At 48.7% G+C, this 12,616-nt stretch overlaps 1 protein-coding gene across 3 annotated transcripts in view; it reads right to left on the reverse strand.

Moving 5' to 3' along the window:
- Nucleotides 1–1,242: 1,242 nt before the first annotated feature.
- Nucleotides 1,243–12,616, reverse strand: part of nrp2a (neuropilin 2a) — a 54,234-nt gene continuing 42,860 nt past the window's right edge. Inside the window, exons 14-18 of one of the 3 annotated variants that reach the window (XM_034100529.2) lie at nucleotides 10,830–11,095; nucleotides 9,907–10,003; nucleotides 8,256–8,288; nucleotides 3,643–3,705; nucleotides 1,243–3,564 (exon numbers count right to left, since the gene is read on the reverse strand). In XM_034100529.2, coding sequence (XP_033956420.1) covers nucleotides 3,260–3,564; nucleotides 3,643–3,705; nucleotides 8,256–8,288; nucleotides 9,907–10,003; nucleotides 10,830–11,095 — 764 coding nt within the window. In that variant the 3' untranslated portion in view covers nucleotides 1,243–3,259. Of the gene's footprint in view, nucleotides 3,565–3,642; nucleotides 3,706–3,834; nucleotides 6,412–8,255; nucleotides 8,289–9,906; nucleotides 10,004–10,829; nucleotides 11,096–12,616 lie in introns of those variants that run through there. The other 2 variants (XM_034100538.2, XM_034100548.2) reach the window with 2 other exon arrangements.

Raw genomic sequence — 12,616 nt, forward strand, 5'->3', positions numbered from 1 at the left:
GATACAAACCTTGAAAAACAACATTTGGATAACACACGCACTCACACAGGGAAACACAATTGAGAATAATTTGGTTGTGAAAACAAGAGGCGGTATGGAACAATGACAATCTGGCTCCTTTGGTAATTTCCTGTCGGCGTTCATTCGTGTGATGTGGTCGTGACTGTTCTGCCGGGATCAATCAGACCTGTGAGCAGATGGCATCGCGCTCCTCCAGCGGACTGGGGCTTTTCTGTGTTTTTCAGAGGCGGTAATTGGCCCGCTATGTCACGGACCGGAGCATGCTAACAGCCACTGCCATCGCACTGTGCAGCGGCAACAAGTGTCCTCCTGTCTGTACGGAACCTAATGTCCTACCTGAGTGACAGGCTCCGCTTCATATCTGCTCAAAGTTGTGTTACATGTTGCTATAATTAAAAAGCTACCATTAAAACAGATTTCAGGAGTGCATACAAGCAACATTAACTTTGGCACTCATTAAACTCCAAAGTCACTGCTGTAAGACCCCTGTTAAAAGAAATTGGACCACTTTGGCGGTCTCACTAGACGTCCAGGTCAGAGACCCAGGAGAGCCTCAGATATCACACATTCTGCATCTCTGTTTGCTAACAGGGTTTGCATTTAGGTGAGGAAAGCTTATGTGGGTAAATGGAACCGTGTGTGGGAAACTCTGCAAGCTGTATAAAGCAGAGGCAGAGTAATTGCATGTGTTGTGTGTGTGTGTGTGTGTGTGGTGTGTGTGTGTGTGTGTGTGTGTGTGTGTGTGTGTGTGTGTGTGTGTGTGTGTGTGTGTGTGTGTGTGTGTGTGTGTGTGTGTGTGTGTGTGTGTGTGTGTGTGTGTGTGTGTGTGTGTGTGTGTGGCTGGCTGAGACGTCGGGTACTTCAAAGCTTTGATGTTGGAGCTCCTAAATGAGGGCCACCAGAGGTCCAGACTAATGGGACATCATGTGGAGATTAGAGGCCAAGTGTAGCAGGCTGACAACAAGGCATTATGTGTGTGTGTGTGTGTGTGTGTGTGTGTGTGTGTGTGTGTGTGTGTGTGTGAAGAAAAGAGCGAGAGTCTGTGTGTGTGATTCCCCGTGTGTATTCTTTTTGCAATTAAAAGTGAGCCTCAGATGGAGTTTGTGGGTAATTGGACAGGAAACACAAGTCTTGCCTGAATGTCAATAAGACTACGAAAACCTCCATCAAACTTCTTGTACACGATGTATCACAGTAAGAAAGGCTTATTTCTCATTATGGTATAAATCCTTTATTAAATAATCATAACAATAATTATAATAACAATCATAAAAAGAGCATTTCTGTACAAAGTCCCCTTCAAAACAACAACAGCAGTCCGAGCAGTGCGAAAGGGGGGATCCCGTCCTTTTTTAATTTTATTTACGTGTTTTGGTCCTCCCAGGCAGAAGGGGGCGCTGGGACAGGTCGCTGTCAGCGTCAGCTTTCTGTTTCTGATACCGGCTCCAAAGGCAAGCTGGACCCCCGAGGCTCCAAGGCACTTTGAAGAGAGTCAGTGGGGTCCAGAGAAGAGGGCCTCAGAGGAGAGGGTGTGTGTGTGTGTGTGTGTGTGTGTGTGTGTGTGTGTGTGTGTGTGTGTGTGTGTGTGTGTGTGTGTGTGTGTGTGTGTGTGTGTGTGTGTGTTGTGTGTGTGTGTGTGTGTGTGTGTGTGTGTGCGTGTGTGTGCGTGTGTGTGTGGTGACAGCAAGATGGGATGAAATGTGTGTGTATTGAATCCATGGGGCATTTCTGTACTCCATGGTCTAAAATATATACCGTAAGCAGCAACTGTTGTTCCCTTTGATTCTCAGTGTTTTATGAGTGTGTTCATGTTCTGTATATACATCTGTAGCAATGTGTGTGTGTGTGTGTGTGTGTGTGTGTGTGTGTGCGTGTGCGTGCGTGTGCGTGCGTGCGTGGGAGCTGACTTCCTCTCCCACCCTCTTCTTCTCATGGCTTATGAGTCCATCAAGAGCGCGTGCAATACAAGACCCTTTCTGATTGGTTCAAAAACAGTCCCGAAGAATGCCTGCCTTGCTTTGCGAGAGCCGACATTTAAAAAAAAAAAAAAAAAAAAAAAACCCAGGCCACAATTAGCCAGTAGTTTGAGGTGGGGGTGGTGTGCTCTGTGTGTATGTGTGAGTAAGGGGGGATAGGTCCTTTAATCATGGCTTTTGAGGTCCACGTGGAACGAGAAAGATATGGATACCTCTTCTCTTGTCTTCGTGTCGCCTCAACTTTCCTTTTTCATCATTTCCGTGGACAGTTTCTTTTAAGGCGTGTTGTGTGTCCGGGGCACGCAGTTAGTGTTATTCCCCCGCAGAAAGCCCCCGTGAGAGAGCAGGGGTCTCCGTGTCTCTCTGTGCGTCTTCAGTGGTTCTCAGTCCCTCGCCAGCAATCCATAGGTTGCACCGACCAAAGCTCCTTGACCTTTTTACCATTAACCACAATGTAAACATGACCTTCTATTTGACAGGAACCAGTAACAACTAAATCTAACAATAACTCTCTGTCTTTAAAAGAATGTGTTAAAAAGTCGCCCCCCCCCCCCCACTCCCCACCTCTACACACACATACGCCTCTTTTTTTCTACTTATCTGCCATCACAGGCTGGCGGTAGGCCAGAACGAAAACATTAAACAGAGAGGAACGGAGCGATGGACGTCTGGGACTAAAAATACCGCAGACTGTCAGGAACTAGGAGGATAACTGAGGCTGATAGGTAGCAGAGTCTACGGACGGAACAAAAAAAAGCCAACAGGCCACACAAAGGAGCTAAGTTCTAGGCCACTGTGTTCACATGTGATCAAAAGACGCTTGCTAAGCACGTTCCTAACCTACCACCTTTCCAACACGACGTGTTCTGTGTAGCTCACAGTATCCTGCTTCAAAACTTCACCTGGTACAAATCTAGGATGCATTTATACACGCTTGGTGGAACAGGATTCTGTAATTGATATGTGTAGATACTTTTTGAGGCGTAACATCCCCGCAGTGGAACGATCCACCTGGGTAACCGCAGTCTTTCTCTCATTGGTTATTTCACCACAAAAATACTACCAACACTGGTCTGTGCCGTTTTTTGAGCTTTGAAGTTCCCATTTGAGCTAAATAAAAGTGGCTTTCTGCTGTCCATATGTCTGAGCATCTGCACCCCTCACTGAGGAAGCAACTAAAGGTGAGGAAATGAAGAATAAAGTGAGAGGTTTTCACAGAATGGCAGCATCTCTCGCTCCGTCTCCCCTCTCGCGAAGCCTCCTCACGCCTCGGTGCAGCAGCGCTGTTGGTTCAGCTTGACCTTGTGCTTGAGGCCGTCGTACAGTTCGAAGTTGTAGTTCTCCAGGGTGGTGGAGGAGCGTGACGACAGGCCGCTGTAGGAGCAGGTGCAGTACAGCAGGAGGCCGGCGCACACCGCCCCCAGCACCACGCCCAGGGAGCTCATCACGATGATGGTGACCAGGATGGGGTCCAGGGTGTACAGCCACGAGTTGTCCTTCTCCGAGACGCGGGTCACCGGAGGGTCGGAGGACGGGGACGCTGTGTTCCACTCTGGGAAATGTAAAACTGGGAAGGGAAGAGAAAAGTTAGCGACATGACACTCAGAAGTGACTCAATCTGATCGAAGGGGTTGCTGTGACTTACCTCCACCGAGAGAGTCTCTGCCACTGAAAAGACGTCCATCTCCGAAGTCATTGGGTCTTCGAACTGTTAAAAAGAAACACAAAAATATAAGTCTTGAAGCATGAAACCTTAATATAATTGAAGTTATAAAGCTTTTTGCTGTTCCCAAGTTAAAACCATGACAATCAACAGGTTATTCACACGTTCCTACTCAGCGTCCATATACACACACGAGTCTGGGAATAATAGAAAAATATGACTTTATTAATAGAGAAAGATCATTATGATACATTCCTGTCAAACACACAGTCATCACATAGCATACGGATGGTATAAGACTGTTCATTCTGTGTGGATAAAGATGCAAACATCGAATAAGCAACATCATTATCACCGGTAAATTCATCGACACGGGTACTGTCAAACTTAAGAGTGGTGCATAAGATGATTAAAGAAAAAAAAACGAATGGCCACATTTAAGTAGTGCTTGTGAGAGGGGTGTGAACGGATATGTATGAGAGTGTCTGAATTGGATGATTATAAGTGTTGTAAAAACTTGCAGCGGCTGCAACACTTGAGCCAAATAGCTTGAGTGTACTTTAGATGAGTTTTCTCCTCACTGTGTGTGTGTGTGTGTGTGTGTGTGTTTGCGCTCGCTGCTCTTGGCAGGCATGCATAGTGGGAGTAACTGGTTGGCAAGGCACACGTCTGGATCTGGGGGTCTTTAGATGGCCGATGGCGTTATTAATACAGTTTCCGGGGCAACTGAAGTTGGCAGGGGATTGGGTGACGGAGGTGCGGTAGATGGGAGGGAAAAGTGCTTACCGCAGCCTTAATAAATGTTATCCGTCCATTAACTAATTACAACTATTAGAGGCTTGGAGCGTGACGGTGTGGAGATGGCAGAGTACGGTGCCCCCGAGTTGATTTAAAAGCCTGTGGTGAGAGCCTGCCAAAAACCCTCCTTTTTCTCCACCGAGAGAAAAGTGCAGCTTCTAGATCGTGGGCGACAAATGGAGGTGCTTTCTGCTGAGCTGCGGGCGAGGAGGTGATGGATTTCTGCTGGTGTGACAGATCCCGAGAGCACGGGCCGTTAAGCCACAGAGTGAAGACCTCAATTCCATTCAATCTGAGCGGTTCAAATGGGCTTGTGTCAAATCTCGCCACCTCTGTACCGACTGATGAGAGAGAAACAGGGGCCAACTTGTCTGTGTCGGTAAGAATGATTAGAAATGTCCCAATAAAGCATGTTTTAAGATCCCAGATTTATGTTAAACATGAATAAGAAGTGCATTCACTATGTTTTACATTATGTTAAAGCCATTCATGGCGTCTTATGGCACTGTAGGAAGAAGCATCACTAGCTCTGCTCTGGTTCTCATAACGCCTCTGAAGGGTGGCATACACAGATACACTTATTACTTCCAGCTGGTCCAGTGGCATTGTGGGATTTGTAGGAGTATAAATCAAGAGCAAAATGGTGATGGCAGACAGCTGTGTCTATTTACAACCCTAAAAACAACAAGCATATATCCCCACTGAAAACACAACAAGGCTGGGCTCAGCATGGGTTTCATCTGGGCGGCTCAGAGACATATGGAGGAACAATGGGGGTGGGTGGTATGTAGCATAAATGGGAGTGGGAACAACGTGCTTTATTACGCCAGAGAATCAAGATGAAACACTAAACACTGAAGACGGCTGCATCCATCACCGACTGACGCCTTTATCAAGAACAGACACGACGCTCAATCAAAGAGCTGGTTATCTCCATTTGTGATGCAGCACTTAAAGTATGATGGATTTGCATTCCTTTGTTTTTAAATGTGAACATGCTCTGTTGAAAAAGCACAATGGGGGGATTTTTCCTAACAACCCCCTCACTATTGGTACAACTCATATCACAGCTTTCTCGTGTTGTTATTACAGAGATACCAAGAGCTTTCTTTCTCCGGGGCTTGCCAGATCATTTCCACAGCCGGCACGTTGAATGCCTCTCAGCCAAACAGTTTCCTCGTCTCTCTCTCCGCGCTGCCGAGCTCCAGGGTCTCTGGGGTCTTGTTTCAGCCCTGTGGTTTGGCAGCTCCGGCTGGCTCTCGCAGCAGGAGCGGCTCGACCCCTTCTCTTTGCAGCCCACACATGTCTGTGTGTGTCCGGGCTGGGGTCAGTCCACGAGGACCGCTGGCGTTACGAGCAGCCAGACGGCACTCAATGGGCCGAGACAAGCTGTTCGGATAAATAACTTACTCAGACTTTAGTCCTCGCATCAGGAGCAGCACAGTGTGAAATGTCAGCAGCAAACTCCTTAATGGAACAGAGAAAAAACCCAAGCTACATCCATCCAGGCGGAGAGGGAGGTGTTTCTTTAGCAAATGTTCACATGGCAGTTTAGTCATCATCACCCTCTGTAAGCTAAATGAGGGTGGGGGTCGTCCAGTGGATGTTCTGTCAATCACACTGACATCACACGTACGCCCTGCTCTGCCACACACACGCAGCTAATGCTCCTCCCTCAGCAGAGGGTCCGGTGTCGGTCCCGGCTGTCCAGCCTCACGGTCAGGACTGGCTCCACCCCTGGGGCGGCCATACTGGAGGACCAGTTAGAGTACTGGAAGCACTGCGAGGAGCTGTGATAGGCCACCGACAGCTGGCTCTTCTTGGTGGCCAGGTGTTGCCGGCAGCAACAGAGGGCCCTGACCAAGATGGCCACCGCCAGGAGAAGGAGGGCGACCCCCGCGGCCATAATGTAATACCAGTGGATGGGTAAGGGAGGCACAGGAACGCCTCCCCCTGGTGGAGAGATACAGAGTGATTGGCCAGCGGGAAAAGAGAGGAGTGGCACTTTTCTACATTTAATTCTTTATTTTCTATCCCTGTTGTTCTTCATCATACGAACAGCAGGCGTGCACCTCGTGTGAACATGCACAAGCATGCCAGTTGCAAAAATTAAAACAAATCTCCAAGGCCAAAAATAAAAGTAAAAATGCATCCATGTCTCTCATGTAGCTGGGGTTGCAGTCGGAGTTTTCACACCAAGACCATCGAGGGATTTGGGTTGAAATCAGTCCAATGGTTGATCCGGTCAAATTCAATGCAATTAATTTTTCAAAAAAAGCTCCAATGGAATGACTTGGTGTGAAACAGAAGCCAAACATAATTAGTTCTATAAGCAACCACACACATTGAATTAGGACGCTTCCTCTTCCTGTTTCACACTGGCACAGGAAGTCACTGCCCCCCCGATAAACCTCATGCAAGAATCAGTGGGATCCAATGTTCCAGAGCTCTGAGCTGATAGTGGGCTGGGATTTGTTATTTATCTGGCAGATTTGTTTTGAGTGCATAAATGATCCTGTTCTGTTCGTGGTTTCTGATTGTCTTCTTTCTCATGCATCCTGCTGCTGGCCAGTCCTCTCCCCCCTCAAGACAAGCCCCGCCTCCTTGGAGACTATCTCCACAGATCTTATACGCTGCTAACCCTGGCTTGAACCCTGGCTTGAACCCTCTTCTCAAATTCTTGGTAACTGACCACCTTCCAAGAAGATTTTATTCGCCTGCTATGTGAAAACGATCCCCTGAAGCCCGGGTGTTCCTTCAGACAGAGAGCTGTAAGACCGAGAGAATGTCAAATTGAACTAGGAAAGGTGAAGCAGAGCTGAATACATCCTGACTTTTGGACCGTGTCACATAATTACAGAGGGAAATGGTGCTGCTACTTCACACGGCACACACTCATTAGACAGAGCCGAGTGAGGGAGAGGGGAGAGACGCCGCGCCTGCCGCTGCTCAGTCACTCTATCTGATTGCTTTCCACTGGGGACACTGGTGTGTGTGTGCGTGTGATATGCATGTGTGTGTTTGTGCATGTTTATCAAGTGTTAGAGACTCCGTGTGTGTGTGTGTGTGTGTGTGTGTGTGTGTGTGTGTGTGTGTGTGTGTGTGTGTGTGTGTGTGTGTGTGTGTGTGTGTGTGTGTGTGTGTGTGTGTGTGTGTGTGTGTGTGTGTGTGTGTGTGAGGCAGAGGAGTAGAAAAGCTGAAGAAGTGCACACACATCACATTCTCACTGAAACCGCCGGGCTCTTATCTTATTGGAAGACATTATGAGATGCCAAAACACTAACATCAATCTCATAGAGTCCCCCAGGATGCTCTAAATATTTTTCACGAGGCAGACAGTTATTCAAAACCCTTCAGGCTGCGTCAGGCAGTGAGAATATGTAGCTCTTTTCAAATATCTGACTCCATGAGGTGCGCTTGATTTAGCTTGCCTTGCACGCAGGGTTAGCTCTTTGAGGCTAACGCTTTGCTTCCACGGAGACTGACAAGGTAAAACTAGTGCACAACAGCACAGTGAGATTATTCATTTGGCATTTTCTGAATGTAGATTTTAGCGAGGGGTTTAGTATTTGATCGGTGATACATGCCGATGCCATGAACCACCCGTTTTGATAATGAATGCAGATTCATCTGGAGTCGCGCAGCTATGGCCGACTCAGCCTCTGTGTTGTTGCGTTGGGCTTTTCATTTAAGTGTTCGATACAACTCGGTGCCACCAAGCAGCAAAACCCCAGGCTAGTGCAGACCAACGGGCAGGAAGCAAGACCACAGAGGAAGTGACTTCAAGGCAAACTCACCTGGGTTTTCAGGAGAAAACGCCGCGAAGGGTTCTGCGAGGACAAAGAGAGAGGAGACGGGAGGGAGAGAGACAACTGTTAGATGACTTTAAATAGAATGGGAAGAGTCAGCCAAATGTCACGCAAATGTCACGAGACTATCAAAGTCGTCCTGAGGAAATTTGAGTTAATTCCTCAGATAAGTCACATGAGTTATGGCATTTACTCGGCTGCTTTGCCAGAATGCAATTTCAGTGGTGGAGAATCTAAATCTAAGATGGCTTTATGGGCTACGTGTGTGTGTGTGTGTGTGTGTGTGTGTGTGTGTGTGTGTGTGTGTGTGTGTGTGTGTGTGTGTGTGTGTGTGTGTGTGTGTGTGTGTGTGTGTGTGTGTGTGTGTGTGTGTGTGTGTGTGTGTGTGTGTGTGTCTTCGCAAAGTTCACGCATTTCAAGTTGTTTATCTGCCGAGGCCAGTTAAACTGGAGCGGGCAGGTTTTTTTTGTCTGGCTTGCTGCAAATACACAGAGCAGAACCTTTACTTTGATTGGCTGGAATGCAAACACAGAGAACCGATGTGTGTGTGTCTTACTGTGTGTGTGTGTGTGTGTGTGTGTGTGTGTGTGTGTGTGTGTGTGTGTGTGTGTGTGTGTGTGTGTGTGTGTGTGTGTGTGTGTGTGTGTCAGGGGGCGAGTGGGAGAAAAAGAAAGACGGAAAACGACTTGGGAACTTGTGCCTCTTGGCGGGAACCCAAATATACCGTGAAAAACTCGACTGCGTCGGGTGATAAGCAACATCCCAGCTTGCTCTGGGAGTGGCGAAGGAGGTGAGGGAAGGAAGGAAGGAAGGAGGAAACACAGCAGCTTGGAGGCAGTGGGGGGGTGGGGGGGGGGTCTTAGCTGTCATCTTTGCCTTCCAAGCTGCTGAGCTGCATCGACTCTCTGAAGACTCTCATGACACAGCCAAATGATTGATAGCAGAAACACACACGGCAGAAGTGTTGGAGCGACAGACACACACTCACAGCGACAGACACACACTCTCTCAAGTCGAGATGACGTCAGGGTCCTGGCCGTGCACCCCGGCTCGCTCTCTGATCTGTTTAAGACCCTCTCCAAAGCCCCTGCTCGGGCCAGATTAAGGGCTGTGCTGGCGCTCGGCTCGCACCAGGCACCGGGAAGTTGCTCGGGAAACAGCCTGTCTCGTAATTCCCCTCGACGGCTCGGGAAAAGCTCTGTTTACAAATACGACGGAGGAATGAGCGTGCGAGAGAGAAGAAGAGAAATCTAATAAACATAGATTAGCATCGCCGGGGCCCACGGGGCGTTTATGGCCTAGTTTGACTATTCTTCTTTCTTTTTCTTTCTGGGGGAATAAACGATGTGCCTCCCACTCCTTCCTGCTTTCATCTCCGTGCTCGGTGGGCTTCTCGGAGGAAAGGCTGTCTCCGAAACTGGGATGGGTTTAGGGGGGGGGGGTGTTTATCTCTGCATGTGTGTCGCTGATCAACGACCCGCTGGTTAACAGTGGAGGAGGTGTGAGGGGTGTTGGTTTTCAAATATTCTTTCGGAGTGAGAAGATGGAGAAAAATAAAGTTTGTCACCATATGTGTGTCTGTCAGAGTGTGTGTGTATCCGTCAGTGTGTGTGTGTCTGTCAGAGTGTGTGTGACTTACGTGTACACTCTTTCAGGGGCGTGCTGGAGCTCATGTGGATGTTGTCTATCCAGATGTGTCCTCTGGTGCCGTGCACGAAGAAACCCTCCATCACAACCTGGCGCGGGAGGAAGACGAGGCATTCAAAGTTGAGAAACAAGAGGAGGAAGAGGAAGACGGAGACAGGAGGAAGGCAACGGGGAAAGAGGATAAAAACTTAATACGGTGCCTGTGATTTCAAAGTTGCACTCAACACTTGCAATCATCCTCTGCGAGCTCCGTCAGCTGACTTCTTTATGAGCGCGCTAACCGCTTGTGATGTCTTTGACAGATGCACGACGCTCCCCAAACAGTCACGCAGCCAGTGGAGACAATACGGGTTACTTTAGCTGGGTTTGAAGCCAAACCTGGCCTTAGGTGACAGAGATTAAAACGGATGCTTTCATATGCTCTGAGAAGACTGATCTCCCTCTAACCAAAGACTTTAAAGACATATCTGGGGAGGCGTACAACAAAGGGTATGACCCAGATCCCTATTATCAAGCAGGCACACTCTAATATAGTCTAATGTGGTGTTTTTCATACCAGATCCATTCCAGAAAACTAGAAGAAACTTTTAATTACCGTACTTTTCGGACTATAAGCCGCGACTTTTCCCCCCATTTTGTTTGTACAGCTAACGGCCACTAGGGAACCTCCTACATCTATGGATCTTACAGGTAAAATTAACCACCTTTAACACTACGGGCTCTAGGACCGGTCCGCGCCCGCCACCTTTAAGCGGCGGGCTCCAGCAGGAAAAGCTGGAGGCCGGAAAAGAGTGAGACAGGTAGCGCGCCAAAGTGAAAGTGGAACCGAGAGACAGAACGAGAGCAAGACAGACGGACAATTTAGCTGCTGCGGCTTATATGCAGGTGCGCTTTATAGTCCGAAAAGTACGGTACCTGGAAGTCTTTGGGGGAGCGAGGCAGGATGGTGCGTCCCTCCCTCCACACGGGGCCCTGGTCGTCTTTCAGGGTCCACAACACGGTCTCCTCGTTGTGGGCGTCCCGCAGCAGGACCTTCAGGTGGCCCTGGGCCTCCCCCGACAGCTGGTAGGAGAAGCTGAGGCACAGGGGCCCGCTGTCGGCCACCAGCACCGGGCTCACGATCCAGGCCTGCTGCTGCTCCGTCTTTAGGCTGGCGTCCATGTGCAGGTAGCTGTTGAGCTCTGGAGGGGAAATAACACGGAGATGAGTTGTCAAGTGGTTTGAGAACTGTTCCTAAATCCAGACTTTCCACGTTTTGAAAAGTCGAAGTGGATAAAGTTTCGGGTTCAGTGAAAAATAAAAGAAACATTGAGAATCTCACAGCGGCGATGTGCAATCAAGCTGTTTTAGTATTTATACCAGATTGTCGAGATGAGCAGAGCTTTGTTTCAACCTTCAGTTCGCTGCTCGCGACAGTCACATGAAAGTCAAAATAATAAGCGTGATTTAAATGGGCTTTTCCATTTCAGCTGGAGGCAATGAAACACAGGACGTTTGAAAAGATGTGAACACTTCTGATATGCTCTGTAAGTGGATGCGGCTGGAACCGGTTTGTGGGGCACTTCTCATACACACAATTGCCATCGTAAATCACCGCCCTTTGCTCACACAGACAGACAGACACATGTTTTCACACAATTACAGATATCTCCAACAGAAAAAAGAAGAAATGAATCACCGCTTGCTAACAGGAACTGGATCACCCGCGCACAACAGTCACCGCTAACAATAGGGAAGTGACAAATGTAAACACGGGGAAGAATGGGTCCAGTGAGAGCGTCACATGGAGCGCCAACAGAACTCCAGCAACGACCCTCGGGGCCCATTTCTCTTCATTCCCTTCCAGGTAAACGACTTGCACTTCGGAAAGGTCCAACAAAAAGCACGCCGCCCCGTTTGTTTACACCCGAGGATGTTTAGTTTGCAAATTGGACGCCGACATGAATTCCATTGTGAGCGATCGCGAGCCTACGGTATGTTTCAGGTTGTGTTTGTGAGAGAAGGACTCGAGGAGGCGTCTAGTGAGGAATTTCTTAAGTGGGCCTCGTGGGAAAATGTCAACAATCTGCAGATGAAATCACCTGCTTTATCATGAACCGCTTCACCCGCGTCACATCAGGGCGAGCTACGGCAGATTTCCAATGTTGCTTTCTTTACAACAGCGTCTGATTTTATCTACAGCACCTCGTCGTAGCATCCAGTGTGTGTTTAGCGCCGCCGTGCATACGCTATTGAACGACTGGGTCGATAACCTTTCGCTGTGTGTGACTGTGAGTGTGTGTCCAGCAGATCCGGAGGGACACATTTCCCTGGGACTTGACAGCTCTCCGCTGCCCGCCATATGCACAGACTCGCCTGTGTGTGACACTTCAGACAGTGTGTGTGACAGTATGTCCCTCGGCCTTTCTCAGCCCTGGAACGAGTGGCGTGTGTGTGTTCTCCTCTGCTCCACATGCTACTGTTTCCCCGTGTGTACACGACCACACCTATGGATGAGGTGCGAGGTGTTTCATCACACGTTTTAATGCGAGCACCGAAGCCTCTTCCGTCCTCACATTTGAAGCGCGGCGTCTCGCAGCGCACCCCCCATTGTTGTGCCTCTTGTTCGCCAGACAGCTCATAATCGAGCCTGTCTCTCCATACACGGCACAACAGAGCATTATTAATCCAGTTCACAGCGGTCTCCGGCAGCGAGAGGCAAC

The sequence above is a fragment of the Pseudochaenichthys georgianus genome, chromosome 2 (genome assembly GCF_902827115.2).
Source record: "Pseudochaenichthys georgianus chromosome 2, fPseGeo1.2, whole genome shotgun sequence".
NCBI classification, from domain to species: domain Eukaryota; kingdom Metazoa; phylum Chordata; class Actinopteri; order Perciformes; family Channichthyidae; genus Pseudochaenichthys; species Pseudochaenichthys georgianus.